This window comes from Asparagus officinalis, chromosome 5 (assembly GCF_001876935.1).
Source record: "Asparagus officinalis chromosome 5, Aspof.V1, whole genome shotgun sequence".
NCBI classification, from domain to species: domain Eukaryota; kingdom Viridiplantae; phylum Streptophyta; class Magnoliopsida; order Asparagales; family Asparagaceae; genus Asparagus; species Asparagus officinalis.
The window spans coordinates 94,827,133-94,847,131 of NC_033798.1; the positions used below are offsets into that span (position 1 = coordinate 94,827,133).

A 19,999-nucleotide genomic window follows, 5' to 3' on the forward strand; every position below is an offset into this window, starting at 1 on the left:
GCCACCGAAGTTCGACCATCCATCTGATGGACACCGTAGGATCAAGAACCCGTATAATTCAACAATTAAAAAAGAATAATACAAAAACCCTAACTAAATTTCTTTGATCTAAATTCAACCCGTGAACAACAGCCGAATCTTAAAAAAATTAATTAAGTTTAACAAATTAAACTAAAGAATAATTAGGCAGTGAATAGTAGCATCGCCGGTGAATAAAACTTTTTTTTTATGAAAACCGTTTGTGACCTCGTGACCAGTAACAGAGCCCTAATTTTGATTTTAATAAAAATTTTAATTTAATCCAATTAAATAATCCAAAAATAAAGATCAAATCAGGATAATTTAATCTTATTAAATTATTACATATTGGATTCTAACCCCGCTCAGATACCATCTGTTGGAAACATAACATACAACGTAACGAAAATTGCAGATTATGTAAATTGGTCTAAATTGATTAAAATCTAGAAGAGTACCTAAAACGTTTTCCAAATTTCTTCGATAATCTCTTCCAAGATCAATACGAAATAGCTTCCTTAAGAGAAAAAGCCTCCAACTAAAATCCACCTATCACCGAAGAGGAACAATACTAAGGGATAGGTTCTCCAAATCTATTTCTCTTTTTTATTTCTTTTTCTTCTTTCTTTCTTTTTCTCCATAAGGCTACATATGAATCATATATATAGGATTGGACATGCCTTATAGATTTTAATTTCAAAACAATTCTTAATTATTTAAAACTCTATCCATAACATTTGAAGATAGAATATTCTTTCCATAACAATTAGAATGGAAATAAAATTGTATTGCATGTAAACCTCTTCTAATGACATTAGTAAGACCAATTGGGTCCCATATCAAGAACTAATTATTAATCAAAAAATTAATAATTTTAATTTAATAATCAAATCCCTATCCGATCAACTGTTCATAAAAGCTCTTCCATAATATGAGATTAAATATTCATGAATAATATTATCTTACATTCAGTCCCCTCCGGTATCAATTTATTTTAGGCAACTTCATTGAACAGGACAAATCAGCTATTTGCTCATTCCTAAAATTATAATTCCATAAAAATAAATAAAAATTATTTTGAAACATCAAAATATTTTATTTTATAAGAAAATAAATTTAGAAAAATAATTTTCAAATAACACCCGTTGACGGGAATTTAATATCTTTATGGGATATGCATTATAATTAACTCATAAAAATGAGTATACTGGATCCTATCTAGATATCCATCATTTCCCTAAATAAAATCTAATAACTCAACATTTCAGGTTGTAGAGCCCTTGTAAAACAAGCTTAACAATCATATCAAAGTATACTAAATTATCAAATCAAAAGCGATAATATATATCATCAAGTCCAAGGGACCACGTAACAATTCGAATTCTCTATCTTTTTAGGTGACTCATCCTAGATAATTCAAATAAGGTCTTGTGCTACACATATTGAATATGCGCTTATGATATACACCCGAGGAATCTTCATTCCCGATAGCTGAGATCAACCATCACATCTCATATGTCGTTGTCATGCATAATAACTTGTTATAATAAAGTTATCCTTTACTAGCTAGTTATAGGTTAAGCACAATTTTAAGAAACCTCTGAATTAGATCATATCTTCCAACGAGCGATCATCACAGTGCATGATCTAGCAAAATAATTTCTAAGAATAATATAACAATTATATAAAAGATACCGAACAATATGTGTAATAATAAAACTTAATTAATATTTAATAAAAATGTATTGAATGTTTAAGTACATATAACATTATTCTAGCAAAAGTTGCACGAACCGCTTAAAATAAATTTTATGGAGTTACTAAATACAGCCTAAAGATGAATAGGAATTGAAGGCAAAAACATCAAATAATTCTCTGTCAAACACAGATCTGCACAGTTCCTAATGTTCTGATCACACGCCATGCTACAACATATCAATCTAATTTGCAGGACCCTGGATATCTTTGCCGGCCATAGTCTCTCCCACATCAATGCCACTCTTTGATTTGGCTTTTGCTTTTTACGAATTATATATTTGATTATTTACGGCTACCTTGCTACCCAACGCCACAATTCTCAAGAACAAGTTCCAACTCTCCTTGCTCCCCTCAAGCTCCCTAGCTTCCCTATAAACAAACTTCAGCCCATCACATCTCGAAAGTGGTACTGCGTTGGCTCCTGCATATATATTAAGTGATATCAACATCTCCATGTCGCATTTCCATGCCACCACCACACAAGTTTAATATTTCGTTTACAGTGGACATCAAATTATTCTATGCAAACATGCATGCGCGCACTGCACCACTCGGGTGCCAATGCCTTTTAGTTTGTTTCTAGTAGAGAGATATTGATCTAAAATCCGGGTCAAAGTTTCTAATCATTATATAATTCGAAATTATAATCAAAATTAAGGGTTATAAATTTATATTCTAATATAACTTCGTGGATTGAGCATTCTTTTTATCGGCACAACCATATTAATTTTGAGAAAATCTATTTTAACTTCGTGCCCAATAAAATTTAAACCTATATTGGTTTATATTAAAGCCTCTAACTATTACATCTAAACTCTAGAGTTATGATAAGAATTGAAGGTAATGTTTTTATACTCCGCATGTATCCAACATAAAAAAAAACATATTGGGTGCCACAAAGCACACCATCATTCTCAATTTTGATTCACTACCAGCAATTGATAAATTTTGTGTAAATAGTTAAAATCACTATAATAACTATGGCTCCGCTTGGATAGCATGATGTTTTACTTATTTCCGTGGTGCTTTTCCCCAAAAACAAACACCATGCATTTGGAAACCATGGTGTTTTTTGAGCTACATCATGCTCAAACCAAAAACACAACACTTATTTTAAAACACTTTTTAGGTGTTTTAAGTTTGGTGTTTTGGTTTTGAGTTTGAGAATGTGTTAATATAATATCTAACATAATATATTAAATATAATTAACATAGAGTTATTATCAACATGTTTATTATACTATACTATATTATACAATATTATAATTAATCTAATATATTAATAATATTTATTAAATAATATAAAAATATAATAAATAAAATATCTTATATAATAATATAATAACATATTAAATACCAACATTTAATATGTTAATAATGTATTATATAATAAATAAATAATAATAAATATAAATAAGCTAATAAAAATAATAAAAAAGTAATTGATAATAAATAATGATATAATAATAGTGTATAGTGTAATCACTATAATATTATTCATTGTTTAATAAATAAATTATAATAAATTAATAATTATAAAATATTATATAATAGTAACATATTTAATAACAACATAACAATATAATACTATAATATATTATATAATATTAAAATATTTATAATATATTAATTTATTAATAACATACTAGTAATAACATAATATTAACATTATTAATAATATTATATTATATTAATAATAGTATAATATTATATTAATAATAAAATTACATTATTATAAAAAATAATATAATATACAACAATAACAAATTGATATATCAAAATAATTAAATATATAATTATTTGAAAATAATATGTAATAATTATAATATAATATAACATTAAAGTACCATATTGTTATAGTATTCCTACTCTTGGACATACAACGTATTAGTAAACAAATGGATGTATCCTTATACGTCTTGCCCCGCTCAAAGGGATGACCCAGATCCTCTATAGTCCGACTCAGTTGATTTATCTAATCGACATTTCTCCATGTTGACACGAAAGGCGGTGTTAGTCGGTCTTCTCATCCTAGGCGGCTCGCCAAGAGTTTACTCGACTATTCGTCTAGAACACCACTTGAAACCGCCTTGAAACATCGTTACTTCTCAACGAAGCTACCCTCAATGGTTACATGTTTGCATCGCATTTAATGCATAGCAGGTAAATTATTTCTCTGGCCCCTATAGTCTTCATGACTCAACGGACTACGTGGGCCACTGTCCTGCCACTGATCACTTCCCATTTAATGCCGAAGTGATATACCGTCTAGTCGTCAGCTGACACTGTTGGCCTTCTTGTTTTGATGATGTTTAACAAACAATTTATTACTAATGTTGTTTGTCTAGTGTTTGTGCATTCTTATGTTTTGTAGACAAACAACGTTGTTGGAGGATGGATGGATTGAGCCTACACGATCATATCAAGAGGAGGTTGGCGGAATTGTGGAGTGAAGCAACATACAATTCAAGTTAAAGATCAAGTTCAAGCTTCATCCGCAACGTGTACCAAGTTGAGCTACAATGAAGATCAAGATTGCTTGGGTAATGTAGTTTAGGATTTATATTATGTGTGTTAAGTACTCTAAGCTCAATTATCTATACACACACATTTTATTAGCTTCCTTGTATATATATGTAGTCACATATATATACAACACAAGTTTTAGTTTTCATGTTTATAAATATGAAATTACATGTTTCATATTGTGATTTGGTTTATCTACTTAGATATGAAACAAATATATTTTCATATACATACTCATAGGTTTCATTTTCTATTGTATTTGTGAAAATATTGTATTCTTAGTTTGTAGACTTTAATATCAGTTTATACATGTTTTACTAAGTCTATAAAATCATTTTGTAAAGTTTTAAAAGTTGGTTTAGGTCAAAACATCAAACTCATGTGTTTACATTTTCATGTTTTGGACTATTTTGCAAAATGATGATATTTTTTATTTGGGTCATTTTGCAAAATAGTCCAAAACATGAAAATATGAGATTGAATTTTGATGTTTTGACATAAACCAACTTTTGAAACTTTGTGAAATGTTTTTATAGACTTAGTAACATCCGACCGTTGCTACAGTAACAGCTAGTTCTGTTTTTTGTTTATTTTAATGTTTTGGGGGTGTTTTTATTGGTTTTTGGGGTTGTTTCATGAGCCTATATATACCCCATGCCCTCATACCTCTAAGGTAACTCAAGAAATGTTTTAAACAAGTTTAAAGAGTTTTAAACAAGGGTTTAAGTGAGTTTTAGTGTTTGTTTGGTTTGAAGATTATTTTCACAAGTGGAGGAGATCATCTTCTTGTTTGGGCTTCATATCTCCATCTCTCCATCTTGATCTAGAGAAGTTTTCCTAAACTCAAGTCTAGCTTTTATTTATAATTATTTGTTGATTATCATTTCTATTAAAGCTAGTTTTATATTGAGTTTAGTTTGATTTGATTTACTCTTTGTTTGCACACACAACCATTGAGCTTATTGTATTTGCATACATTATATAATTGGGTTGTGGGATAGTGTGACATTGAGTTGAGCCTAATTGAGTTCTCACCTTGTTAGAGAGAACAATCATTTGCTATATTGTGCTTAATTGTTAAATCACTTTGTAATACTCTTGTACACCGAGTGAGGAGTGTGTGGTGAGAGTCGGGGATCGTCCCAAGAGGAGTGGCGTCGGTTGACGTGCCTAGGGAGAGGTTGTAACCGAGCACTTGAGGGAGACACGGCTAGGTCCAACACTTAGTGGGTGTAGAGTGTGATTGCAAGAGTGTGAGTTGTAGAGTTTTCGGTTAGCTAGAAAATCGAGTGTGTAGAAGAAGTTCCGGCTTCCAAACCGGATTGTGTTAGTGGATTTCTCCCCGGGAGTAGGGAGCGGAGACGTAGGACGGAAGGTCCGAACTCCGTGATCATATTGCTTATTTGAGTATGCTTTGGCGTTCATTCATATTTATGTTTATATCTTATATCGCCATTGTCATTTAGCTCATTATCTATATCATCCACTATCTAGTTCATATTGTTTACCATTGTGTTAGTTTATATATCCTTGCATATATATATTTTATCATATATGATATATCTTATTGCTCATATTGCTTATCCTAGCTTACATATATTGTTGTATTTCATACTTTCTAGGATAACGTATTAATTAGTTTTTAATTGACATTTAATCGGATTAGATTAGCATAAGACCCTAATCACCCCCCCTCTAGGGTCTAATAATTGGTATCAGAGCTTGGTGCTCTTTGATTTAAGGTCTAATCGCCTTGAGTTAAAGATCCAAGTTATCTTTTTGTGCTAATCTTGTTTTGATTGCATTTGCATCTTGCTTGCATATTTTTATAAATTATGAATATGAATGATGCATCTTGTTTAGGCTATGATTCTAGTGTTGCTCCTAAATTAGATAATTTCCCCTATGCCCAATGGTGTGTTAGATTTAAACTATTTGTTAGATCTAAACATTTTGATTTATGGGAAATTATAGATGATGCTTATATTGTGCCCATTTTGGAGAAATCCAAGTGTAATAAAAATGATCATCGCATGTTTACTATGAACAACATTTTGTTAGAATATTTGTTAAATGCTTTTAACTCATCTATGTCTAACAAGTTTGTTCATTTTGATAGTGCTTACACCTTATGGATATTTATAGAAGCACATCAAGGAGACTTAGAGGCGATCCGACAAGCTTTGGAGGATCCCGCTTCAAGTTCATGTGGAGCATCATGCACACGGCCACTAGGCGATAGCCCTAGTGAGGTTTGCGAGTTCAAATCTATTAATGATTTACCTAATGATGAACTTGCTTGTGCTAGTGAAAAATTATTACATGCCTTTAACAAATTGCAAAATGATTTCATTAATTTACAAAGCAAGCATGAAATTTTGAAATCCGATCATGAGTTGTTAGCATCTAAGTTTGAAACTATTTCTAATGAAAATGTGATCCTTAAAGAAAACAATGAAAAATTAAAATTGGATCATGTTTCTTTAACTTCAAACGTTGCTAGTTTAACTCATGAAAGAGATAATGCCATGTTAGAAGTAAAGAACATACAAAATAACACTGCTTCTTTTATAAATGACTACTTATGTTCTACTTCTAAAAGTGCATATGTGCCTAAAAATGAAGACTTGAATCTTATGAAAAATTGCATTTCATCTTTAGATTCAACTTTGAAAATATGCATTGATAACCATAAGAAACTTATGGACAAGTGTGCTAAATCTAGTGCTACAAAATCACCCACACACTATGCACACTTGTATAGCAAAGTTTACAAGTGCTCCATTTGTGGTCGTAAAGGCCATTTAGCTAAATTTTGCTATGATGCACAAAAACATAAGAATACTAATCCTTCTTGTGCATCTCATCAAGTTTCTTCATCACATGTACACACACATGCACCCATTGCTCATCATAAGCATGCTCATGTGTATAGATGTGATCATTGTGGTAGATTTGGTCATTTGGCCAAATTTTGTTTTGATTTAAAGAGAGTTTCACATTTGCAAAATAATTTTAAAAGATCATCCATGTTTGCAAATGTTTCTAAAGTTTCCCGTGCACAACCGTTTGGTCAACATAAGCAAATGCCTTATTGCAATCGAATGGGTCATTTGCATAATTATTGCTATGACCGGACCCGTGCACTAAATGCGCCCAAATGGGTTCATAACCCAAGGGCTTTGAGCTTAAATGATAGGGGTCATGTCCCTAAATCTTTTGGTATCAATAGTTCTTGGGTACCAAAACAAATTTGATTTTCAAACTAAGAATTTTAATGTTTTTTATCCTTCTTTATCTTGGTTTTGAAAATTATGCTTTAAAATCTTTTGATTATAAAAACAAATTTTTAATTGATTAAATCTTTTTTTTCCTGATTATTTGTTTTGATTTTGATAAGAGGCTTGCGTTTATATAACCCTCCGGAGTTATTGGGTGTTTATTCCCAAACATTGTTTACCGGGTGCTAAAAATATTTATATGGGTTATTATTAGCTCAAGAGCTAGATATGATTGCCTCTCTTGATTTTTTTTTTTAAATCAAAATGATAATTTAGTTTTATGTGATTTACTTGTGATTTATGATTTCATTTGGTTGATTTGTTTTCACTTGAAAACCTTTTTGCATGACTCTCATGTTCTTCTTCTTTTGACTTCATAAATCTTTTATACATGCTTTATAGGTTTTTGTCATGAGACACTATTTCATAATGACATATCTAATTTGGTTCTCATTGCCTTTTTGAATGTGAGTGATATTTAGCATATTCATCTATGTTTGCTCACATATGTTTGCCATGATCCTCATTGCATATATTCTATATGGCTTTTTGATAGGGGGAGAAATCCCTATATATATATTCTTTTTATACTCACCTATGCTTATTGATAGGGGGAGCTTTCGCTCTCTTTTTTTTGTCCCCTTTTTGATGTTGTCAAAGGGGGAGAAATATTGTGAGTATACAATTCCTTGTTTATATGCATGTGTATATGTTCATTTCCTTCATGCATATATTCCTTTTTGTAAATTGTTTGTCATCATCAAAAAGGGGGAGATTGTTGGCCTTCTTGTTTTGATGATATTTAACAAACATAATTGCGATATCAGAGCTTGGTGCTCTTTTGATTTAAGGTCTAATCGCCTTGAGTTAAAGATCCAAGTTATCTTTTGTGCTAATCTTGTTTTGATTGCATTTGCATCTTGCTTGCATTTTTATAAATTATGAATATGAATGATGCATCTTGTTTAGGTATGATTCTAGTGTTGCTCCTAAATTAGATAATTTCCCCTATGCCCAATGGTGTGTTAGATTTAAACTATTTGTTAGATCTAAACATTTTGATTTATGGAAATTATAGATGATGCTTATATTGTGCCCATTTTGGAGAAATCCAAGTGTAATAAAAATGATCATCGCATGTTTACTATGAACAACATTTTGTTAGAATATTTGTGTAAATGCTTTTAACTCATCTATGTCTAACAATGTTGTTCATTTTGATAGTGCTTACACCTTATGGATATTTATATTGGCTGAATTCTTGGGAGGCTATATATGCCATTGCTGATCTCTTCTCAAGTATCTAAGAATGTTTTAAAAGAAGTTTTTAAACAAGGGTTTTAAAAAAAAGTTTAAGCTTGTTTAAGCTTGTTTAAGGGTTTCGTTTAAGCTGTTTTGGTTTTCACAAGTGGAGGAGATTATCTTCTTGTTTGGGCTCCAATCTCCATCTCTCCATCTTGATCTAGAGAAGTGTTTCTAAACTCATCTAGCAATTTATTATTTTGATTATAATTTCCATAAGCTAGATTTATATTTGAGTTTAGTTTAATTGTTCTTATTGTATTTACATTCATAGTATAATTTAGGGTTGTGGGTTTGTGACATTGAGAGTGAGCTTAATTGAGTTCTCACCTTGTTTTGAGAACAATCATTTATCATATTTGTGCTTATTGTGAGAATCACTTTGTAATACACTTGTAGACCGAGTGAGGAGTGTGTGGTGATTGTCGGGGATCGTCCCAAGAGGAGTGGCGTCGGTTGACGTGCCTAGAGAGAGGTTGTAACCGAGCACTTGAGGGAGACACGGCTAGGTCCAACACTTAGTGGGTGTAGAGTGTGATTGCAAGAGTGTGAGTTGTAGAGTTTTCAGTTAGCTAGAAAACCGAGTGTGTAGAAGAAGTTCCGGCTTCCAAACCGGATTGTGTTAGTGGATTTCTTCCCGGGAGTGGGGAGCGGAGACGTAGGACGGAAGGTCCGAACTCCGTGATCATATTGCTTGTTTGAGTGTGCTTTGGCGTTCATTCATATTTATGTTCATATCTTATATCGCCATTGTCATTTAGCTCATTATCTATATCATCCACTATCTAGTTCATATTGTTTACCCTTGTGTTAGTTTATATATCCTTGCATATATATATTTCATCATATAGGATATATCTTATTGCTCATATTGCTTATCCTAGCTTACATATATTGTTGTATTTCATACTTGCTAGGATAACATATTAATTAGTTTTTAATTGGCATTTAATCGGATTAGATTAGCATAAGACCCTAATCACCCCCCCCCCCTCTAGGGTCTAACAGACACCTGTAAAGCAAAAGCTGACTCAGCTGCCAACTTGCACTCGCTACCCGCCTCACTATGCTCAGTAGAAGTGACCAATTAACCCCTAATGCTTCGGATATAAATAAATGTATCATTCGAACTTAAAAGGGGACTCTTTTGTGGGGGAGGAGCAAAGAGAGATCGAACCCTGGAGTATTCTTCTGCACACAAAAACACACTGTTCCAATTTTTCCCACTCAAGGTCATATCAACTAACTTGATCGTTGGAGGTGCAACGGGGGAACTAATTCCCGCTTTCTTACGAGTTTCTACACGTGCAGTTTGATCGTCACCTAAACTCAAGAACCAGACATAAAGTCAGGGAAGAAAGCGGTCTTTCATTAACACTGAACTAAACTTATCATCTTCTAGATACTATATTGACTGTTTGATCTTAGCCATCAACAAATATAATATTATAATACATTATAAAATATTATATTACATTAGATTTAATACTTATAATACTATAATAATGTAAACTAAATATTATAATATTTTATTTATGATATAATTTATTATAATTAATATATAATATATTAATAATAGGTTTAATACTAATGTTATAATGAGTTAAACTAGTGTTGACAAAAAATACTTAACATAATGTTTTGAAAATATTTTAATGTAAAAACACAACACCATGATATTTAAAAAAATATAATTAAAAAAACATCATGTTATCCAAAAGACGTCTAAAATATCATTACAATCGATAAACTGTCAAATCCATTGATTGAACATCTCTAGTGGTTTACGAGTTTTCTGATGGACACAAAATAAATAAGACTGAATATTATAACCTACTGATACAGAGTATCTTTTCCTCTTTAATCATCGGCGATTATCCGTAGACGTTGTACAAATATAACGCATAATTATGTACACATTCATTATTCCGCTCAAATGAATAAAAATAAACCGCATTCACATGCATGATCCTAAAAAAAAAAGGAGATGAGGCGAAGATTCCAGGCCACTCCCCACACTAATGAACAGACTTTACAACTAACTAAAGCATGGTTTTTTTTGAAGAAAACTAACTAAAGCATGATTAGAAGTACAACATAATAATAGTAGTAATACGAGACATTCCTCTGGCAAGTTTAAGGTAATCAGCTTAGGGATCAGTAAATTATGATTAAGCGATAACACGGTCCCCCCTCCCAAACCTTAACCATAAGACACGTGTCGTTGTTTCACGGATGGACGTCCTTCCCAACCCTCACGTGATTTTAAATTGGGCCCGCCAACCGCATCGTCACGTGGCCAACTCACTTCCTGCTCCCAGGTGGGCCCCACTTCTAGGGGGGTTTACAACGCGGTAGGCGGTTTTTGGCCTAGCAGGGGAGCTGCTTTGTAGGAGTCGCATGTGATGGGTTTTTGCTAGGTCGCTGTCATGATGCAGTGTAGGGCCCGTAACGGCGCGCGCACGTGACAGGGAAGCCGGGAGTTGCGCCTCACGTGCGAGCCATACGCTGCTGCCGCCCCCCTATGGCCCCCGGCGCTCTCAGGCGGGTCCTCTGGAGTTTTGTCGTGGCTTGGGCCGTAACGAAGTGACTTTGATGGTTGTTCTGTCTGCTAAGTGTAGTTAACGACGTCGTTATGCCGTTAAGTAAACATCCCTATTTGCATACACTATGTAAGCGAACCCAAGTTTATTTGGGGCATGTAAGTTGAATGGATGGATTATAATGTATTATTTTTATTAAAATAATTAAAAAAATATAGCCTTAAATTAAAATATTAAATAGATTTTAGAATTATTTTAAATTTTAAGGGATAAACTTGATATTTATTTGGTCAAACTATAGTGTATAAGCCAAAAAAAAATTAAGATAAGAGAGTTTTTTCTTAGGCTTATAAGTTAAACTTTGCCAAAAATACTGTAGTGGCTTATAAGCTAAAAAGTTTGCTTATAAGCTGGTTTGACCAGTTGCAATACACATGCAGCTTCAGAGGACCCGCCTAGAGCTTGAGTGCGGAATCAATAGAGAACATGCAGATGATGAAATTAGTCAATCGAAAATGGCATACCTGGGGCCCCGAGAGGGGGCTGAGGGCCCCTTCATGAGTGGGTGATGAGCCCATATATATACTCCACAGAGAGGGGGTGAAAGCGTAACTCTGGCTAAGTCCAGGCAGAGAGCTCAATCGACAAATATCTTTACAGGTGTCGACTGCGTGCGTGATGAGTCACTACTGATCTAACGCAATGGTAATTGAAGAGGTATAAATGGGGGGTGATGAGTTATGGAGACTCGTGGTACAAGCAACGATGATGATGATGATAGCTGTTGGGGTGGAGTTCGAGGACAAATCGCCTTCCGATCCGGCTCTGCGAGTGGGGCAATAAGTATCGCTTTTTTTGTCTGCCTCACAAGTTGTCGATTGGGTATGAGAATGAGGGTGGTCAGAGAAGGTCGTGTGAGCTTGTCTTGAGTGGGCCTAATGTGGGAAGGGTCGAATGCCCATGCTACTGAGTTTCCCTTGGGTAGGGTGAGGTGATCTGCCAATATGGGACACGGGACACGTGTCAACTTCAAGAGGAGGATTAATTTCCAACAAGTAAACAAAAATTTTAAGATGAGAAATAGTTTAATTTGAGAGGCGTTGGGTTTATTCTCATGAGGCGGATAAAAATGCAAATACTTAATAAGCAAGTGGCTAAAAGGCATAGATTTACATAGCGAGGCCCCGTCCTTTCTCGTGAGTGTCACGTGGAATTGTGGGCCGGAGGCATGTGCTCCGTCTGATTTGACCCTTCTCCTTTTGTGCGCGTGCGTGGGAGCGTGAGCATAAATGACGTGGACTGGTCACGTGATTCCTCCGGCTATGATCAACGAAAGAGAGTTGGATGGAACGTGAGGATCACCTGTGGGTTCAAAACACCGTGCCACGTGTCCTTGTACCGGTCGGGTGGCCCGTTCTCCTTTGGTGGGGTGTAAGTGTCCAATGTTTTCTGCATATAGTCTTTATTTCTTTTATTTCTCCTCCCTTATTTTTTACTCTAATGTAATTGTGCAAGCTGGGGATCAAAATAACGGTTTTGCAGCGAAAAAAGAGGATATGATTGCATAATTTATTCTTGGAATATATTCTATAAATGTGAAATATGATACCACGGATACATCTTAGATTTAATCTAAAAATGCACCTCTCGATGTATGAATTACATTATTCTATTAATGACCCACTCCATTCATTATGATTCTCAAAACATCTATAAAATAAAAATCATGATGTTTCAATACTCCTACTGCTAAAAATCAAGATGATCCATTCTAAAGAAAGTTGCAAATTATAAGAAAAAAGTTGCAAATTATAAGAAAGAAGTTCTCTAAGAGAAACAAGATTTTTGAGGAATCTTTTTAGTGAGATTGAGAAAGCTTTTTGTGGGTTCTTCATTAAGAATGCAAGAATAGATTATCTTGTAATCTCTACTAAAATCTCTCCCCATCGCAAATCTCTTGTCTTTACGCTCTTGTTTATCTTTTCTGTAGTTTTATTGCCTTTACTCTTTTGTTCAAACTAGCATGTTCTTGATATTTCCACATCGTCCAGTGATTTATTGGTTTACAAAGAAGGAGAAGATATAATTAGGTGGCTCAATGAAGCTTTCGCATGCTACACTTCTGCCGATTGGTGTGCAACGATCGGTGTTAGGTTAGGGGTGGCGTGTACCAACAATTGGTGTCAAAGCTAAACTTCGATTAGATCAGACTTGCCTTTGAAAAAATGTTCAATCTTTGTGGCATAAAATCAAAAAGTTCTTCAGCAATGAAGGCAGAGATTGAAAAGCTCAATGGTAAGAGGGATTTTGGGATTTAACAGAAAAGAATGGAGGTGGTCTTTATACAACACGACCTAAATCAATGTTTGCTAGTAGTTGACAAGAAGCCGGAGAAGATGACAAGTGACGAGTGGAACACGATGCATCAGAAGGTGAATAGTATTATTTTGCTTACTCTTTCTTATAAAGTGGGTACCACGTAATCAAGGAGAAGGCTGCACTTAGATGTGGAAGAAACTCGAGAAGTTTTACATGGTCAATAATGCATCCATCAATATATAATAGAAGAAATAGGATAAGTTCGCGGGCTAAGCGTTGCTTCTTTTGCTAAGGGAAGAGTCACACGAAGAAAGAACACTTCAAACTGTAATAAATAATGGAGCAGATGATCTGAACTTTGTATGCAGCAAGTATTGTGGGATATCAACAAGATGATGCATTGGTGGTTCCGGATGAAGAGAGTCAATGGGTTGAGGTGATGATCGTTTCGAAGGAAAAAAGTCTGCGAGTAGAGGTGTTGATGGTTTTCGAGAACAACACCTCCAGTAGTGGTAGGATACTAAATTTCAAAACATTGACTCATAACCATGTTTGACTTCCTCGTGCAAGGAGTCAAGAAGACTATCTACATGGTGAATAGTATGAGGTGCGATGTCACTAGTATAGGTATAGTCACGGTGGCTGGAAGAAGGGGAAGCATGGTCGCCAAGGAGAATGTTTGGTTAATCCCGAAGGCGAGAAAGGATCTAATAAGTATTGGAGCGCTTGACTCTATAGGGTACCGAACCCAAGTGCACGGATGAGTTATCATAGTATACTATATAGCGCTGTAGAAATCTTGTCCTCATTGGAAAGAAATGCAAACATGGCCTGTATCAAGTGTCTAAAGGAATTGATGTTGAAGGAGGAGTTTTGTCTTTGAGAGGGTGTATGACCACATGGAAGAGAAGCTGGAAACAAACTTGGGTTCTGAGGGTGAGCCGAAACTATAGTTTGACTCTAGGTGGAGGAGTTAAGACAAAGACCACAACAAGCCGATAGCCACCCATAGAGGGTGCAACAATGTGGGTTGATGTCAAGTCATTAGAAGTCTTGATGTCAATGCGCGGGCGTGATCGCTCTAGTGCCCTTTGGGAGAGGGGGTTTGTTGATGTTAGATATGAAATAGGAAAATTTAATGTGGATTATGAAGAGCTTTAGTGTCCCTTGATCTCTTTTGATGGTTGATCCCCTAACAGGAAGAGAGTCTTGCACACATACAACATGCTAGAGGATCGGAGTTGGATCCTCTGGTGATTTCTCCGACGATCAAGTTAGTTATAATTTGAGTAAGAGAAAGAAATTGATATAGTTCTCTAAGTGTGCAGAATTTATGTACCTTTGGTCAGTAGGCGATATGCCTATTTATTCGAGTTGATGAGAGTATTTGTGTAACATCGATCGAGTCTAAGCAATTAGCTTATTTGGCTGATACTTTACAGATGTCAACTGTGGGTGGTATGAGTCACTTTTGTGATTAACGCAATGGTGACAGGGACAGTAAGGTGCTGATGAGGTTCGATGAGTCATTAAGACTTTCGGGATAGACCATGCATTTAATATGATGGTGATTGGCTGTCGGCAAGTGATTCGAGAATGATCGCCTCCTGTCTCGGCTTTGCAAGAGGGTCGATAAAGAACGTCTTCGAGGGAGACGAGATGAGACGCCTTTCGTGTTGGCTTTCAATGGAGATGAGAAGTCACTGCGACCGGGTCAAGTCGTTGTGTAGTCTGTTTGAGACACGTGTCATCTAGTTGAATGTGATTAACACTTACTTATTTTTATAACCGAGTGCGAGTGGAAGTTAAATTGTCAAGGCACATTTATGAGGGGCTATTGATGAGTCACTATTGATGTGACATTCTGACGTCAGAGGGGATCGTTCACAGGCGTCGCTTTGACTTTTGAGCAGGGATTACATGACAGTTAACAATTGGTGCCTCGATTCTAGAGTGGTTGCCTGGAATTCCGTAATTAATTCCATCCGTTTATCAATAACCAAGTCGACTGATTTTGCCACCATTGGCGCCAAGATTCATAAATATGCTCCTATGATGTCCGGCCCAATCAGGTTCAACTATCTTTGAAATGGGACTAAAAGTCCAAAACCAAATGCAAACAACTTTGAACAAGCATAAGGCCCAGCTTGGGTCCGTATCCGGCTAAATAACCAGTTTTGTTACCACAAATTAACAAAACCTGAAAACCTTAAACATATTTGTCAAATCTAAGGGCAAATTTTACTAAACCCTCAACAAGTTTGGGCATTTTATACTTAACCCTAAAAAATTTGAAACTCTCATTATATCTTAAATAAATTAACCCTAAAAAAAATTTGAAACTCTCATTATGTCGTAAATAACTTATAGAAAACCTTTAAAAACGTTTTGATTTTTTTTCCTGTACATTGACCCATTATGATGTTTATGTGATAGTCTCTATTTGGTTCTCAAAATATGAGTTGACACAGTTATGAAGATTTAAGTGTCAAAAATCCATAACTTATTGGAGGTTTTCTTAATTTCAGGGCCGGGCCTGGGCTATGGCAGGGGGGCGCAACCGCACAGGGCCCCCGCTGAAAGAGGGCCCCAAAATTTCATAGGGTCCATTAGTTTATTAAATTTTGTATGACCCAAAATCTGGCCCAATAATATTTATAAGCTAAAACTTAGTCATTGAATTAAAATATTGAATTGCCTTATTAATTGCATTATTGTCGTTTAAGTTGCCGAGAAGCACGAAATTGATTTAATCAATCAAACTAACTAATCCCTCCTATAAGGCTATAATGCAAATCTGGAGAGTGGACTCATTGATTTAATCAATCAAACTAACTAATCCCTCCTATAAGGCTATAATGCAAATCTGGAGAGTGGACTCCTCTTTTTTTGCAACAAATTTTATTCAGCCGTTTGACATGTAATTTTTTAACCGTTTGATATTTAATTTTTACTCCTAACATTAAATAATTATTAATCTCTCTCCACTATATAAAGGGATTATATTTCATAGGATATTTTTACTCCTAACATTAAATAATTATTAATCTCTCTCCACTATATAAAGGGATTATATTTCATAGGATGATCAAGAAAAATTTGTCTATTAAACTTCTCCATCTAAAATTTGTTCTCAAAGATACATTACAATTATTTCATTGGCTATTTGGACATTGTCATACACTTAATCAGGTGCTATTATTCCTTTTCTTTTTACTAAGTTATTTGATTGTAATTGTTTCTGTTATTTGTCTTAAATCTCATAGAATTGTTTAGTTATTTATTTAAAGAAAATGGCGCCTCGAAAATATTTATGCGGAAAAGAAAAAAGAAAAAAGAAAAAAACGAGTAGAAGAACTAATAGAGTCACAAAAAGGAGTCATTGATAGATTTTTATCAAAAAGTTCTAACATTCCTGTAGTTAGTGGATCAAATGAAAATTTAAGTGATGAACATATTGTTTCAAGTGAAGATGTTAATGAGCAGTTAGGTGATGATCATGATCATGGCCAATCTTTACCAAATTTTCATGATGATAATACTATGCAGAGTGAATTTAATAATAAAAATTTAGGTGATATTAGTCAATCTTTACCACATTTTGATATATATGAACCTAGTACTTGGAAAAATCTTGATAACAAAGCTAGAGATATTTTAGTTGAGAAGGGATTTGACAGAGAATTAAATATTGACTTTCCTTTAGACGGAGACCGTAGGCATTTTTCATATGCACATTATTCTAGAAAATTGAGTAATGGAGAAATAAGTGATCGAAAATGGTTGATTTACTCTAAACTCGTTGATAAAGTCTTTTGCTTTTGTTGTAAATTATTCAAATCTAATAGCAATACGACTTTATTGGCAAATGAAGGATTGAAAGATTGGAGTCATATTGGCAAGAGACTATCTGACCATGAAAATAGTATTGAGCATATGACTAATATGAGCTCTTGGAATGAGCTAAGATTAAGGTTGGGAAAAAAAATGAAACAATTGATAATGAGTTGCAAAAACAAATTATGATGGAAAAAGAACGATGGCGACAAGTTTTGATTAGAATAATAGCCGTCATAAAATGTCTTGCTAAGAATAATTTGGCTTTTCGAGGATCTAATGAGAAGCTTTATCAAAATAATAATGGTAATTTTTTGGGACTTATTGAGATGATTGTAGAATTTGATGTAGTAATGCAAGAGCATGTTAGACGTGTTCAAAATCATGAAGTTCATTATCATTATCTTAGCAACAAAATACAAAATGAGTTGATTTCTCGTTTAGGCCTTGCTGTTAGGAGCTCTATCATTAAGAAAATTAAAGAAGCAAAATATTTTTTTGTAATCCTTGATTGTACTCCAGATATAAGTCATCAAGAACAAATGGTCCTAGTTGTACGTTGTGTGAATATGTCCAGTAATCAAATAAAGATAGAAGAGTACTTCTTGGAATTTGTGAAGGTAGATGATACATCTGGACTGGGGCTCTTTAATGAATTGTTAAGTGTATTACAATTACTTGATCTTGATGTTGATGATATTAGAGGCCAAGGTTATGATAACGGTTCTAACATAAAAGGTAAACATCAAGGTGTTCAGAAAAGATTACTTGAAATTAATCTGAGAGCATTATATATGCCATGTGCTTGCCATAGTCTCAATCTTACTCTTAGTGATATGGCACATTCATGTGTTAAAGCTATCTCATTTTTTGGAGTTGTGCAACGTATATATTCATTATTTTCGAGTTCTACTAAGAGGTGGAAGATTTTAATTGATAATGTTCCTTCATTTACTGTGAAATCTTTGTGTAATACCCGTTGGGAGAGTAGAGTGAAAAGTGTAAAAGCCATTAGATTTCAAGCTCCTCACATAAGATTGGCTTTGTTAGAATTATATAAAACTTCAGAAGATGCGAAAACAAAGAGTGAAGCTGAAAGTTTGGTCACTGCAATTCATAACTTTGAATTTTTACTTGGTATGATTATTTGGTATGATGTTTTTTTTGCTATTAACATGGTTAGCAAAAAATTACAAAATAAAAATATGAATATTAACACTACTATGAATCAGGTGAGAGACGTGATGTTATATTTTGAAAATTTTAGAAATGATGGGTTTGAGAAGAGTTTGGATATTGCTAGAAGTGTTGCATTTGATATGAATGTGGATCCTACATTTCCAACAAAACGTCGTATCATTAGGAAAAAACAACCTGGTGAAACTGATCATGATGAAGAAATGCAATCCACAGAGGAGTCTTTTAGAGTTAATTATTTTTTAATTGTTGTGGATATGGCAATCAATTCATTAAAAGAGAGATTTGAACAACTAAAGACATTTGAAAGTATTTTTGGGTTTTTATGTGATTCAGATACTTTGAAGTCATTGGATGATAGTAAATTAAGAAATTGTTGCAATCATCTTGAAAGTGTTTTATCTCATAATGATTCATCTGATATTGATCTTAATGATATGTTTTCTGAATTAAGAGTGCTACAAAAAACTTTACCAGAAGTGTCAATGACAGCAATCCAAATTTTGAAATTTGTTAAGCAAGCTGATTGTTATCCAAATGTTTCAATTGCCTATCGAATCTTATTAACTGTGTCTGTATCTGTAGCAACAGCGGAGAGAAGTTTTTCAAAATTGAAGTTGGTCAAAACCTACTTGCGTTCAACAATGGCACAAGAAAGATTGAACAATTTGGCTATTCTAAGCATCGAGAATGAGATGTTACAAGACATAGACGTTGATTGTATTATTAATGACTTTGCATCAAATAATGCTCGAAGAAATTGTTTTAAGTAATTTTGTAATCTTATATTCATTTCATTTCAATAAAATATATTTGTTATAAATAGACAGTTTATCAGTTAAGGGCCCCATTTTTTAATTTTGCCTAGGGCCCCAAAAATCTCAGGATCGGCCCTGCTTAATTTTCCATAGTAATTTGAGATTCAGTGAGAGTTTTAAGACTTTTAGGGTTAAGTGCCAAATATCCAAACATATTAGGGATTCATTAAAATTTATCCTAAATTTATGCTTGTTTTTATTTATTTAATATTAGAGTACTTGCAGAACACTTTCTTATTGCGATCTTTTTTTTTCTTGTGAATTTGGGTATCTTTTTTTCGTTTTGGTGCAATAACTCAGCAAAGGCCCATATCCATGCAAGTCTTTCTAGTAAAAATCAGATGTGAATGGCCGTATCCGGACCCAGGTTAGGTTTGGATTCACTCTTGTGGTTCGGGAC

At 34.0% G+C, this 19,999-nt stretch overlaps 1 protein-coding gene across 1 annotated transcript; it reads left to right on the forward strand.

Annotated features, from left to right (window-relative positions):
• Positions 18,127-19,554, forward strand: LOC109842199 (zinc finger MYM-type protein 1-like). Its single transcript, XM_020411102.1, has one exon. The coding sequence runs from the start codon at positions 18,127-18,129 to the stop codon at positions 19,552-19,554; it is 1,428 nt and encodes a 475-aa protein (XP_020266691.1).

Coding starts and splice junctions, on each gene's coding strand:
- LOC109842199 (XM_020411102.1), top strand. CDS start 18,127: ATGGTCCTAGTTGTACGTTGTGTGAATATGTCCAGTAATCAAATAAAG.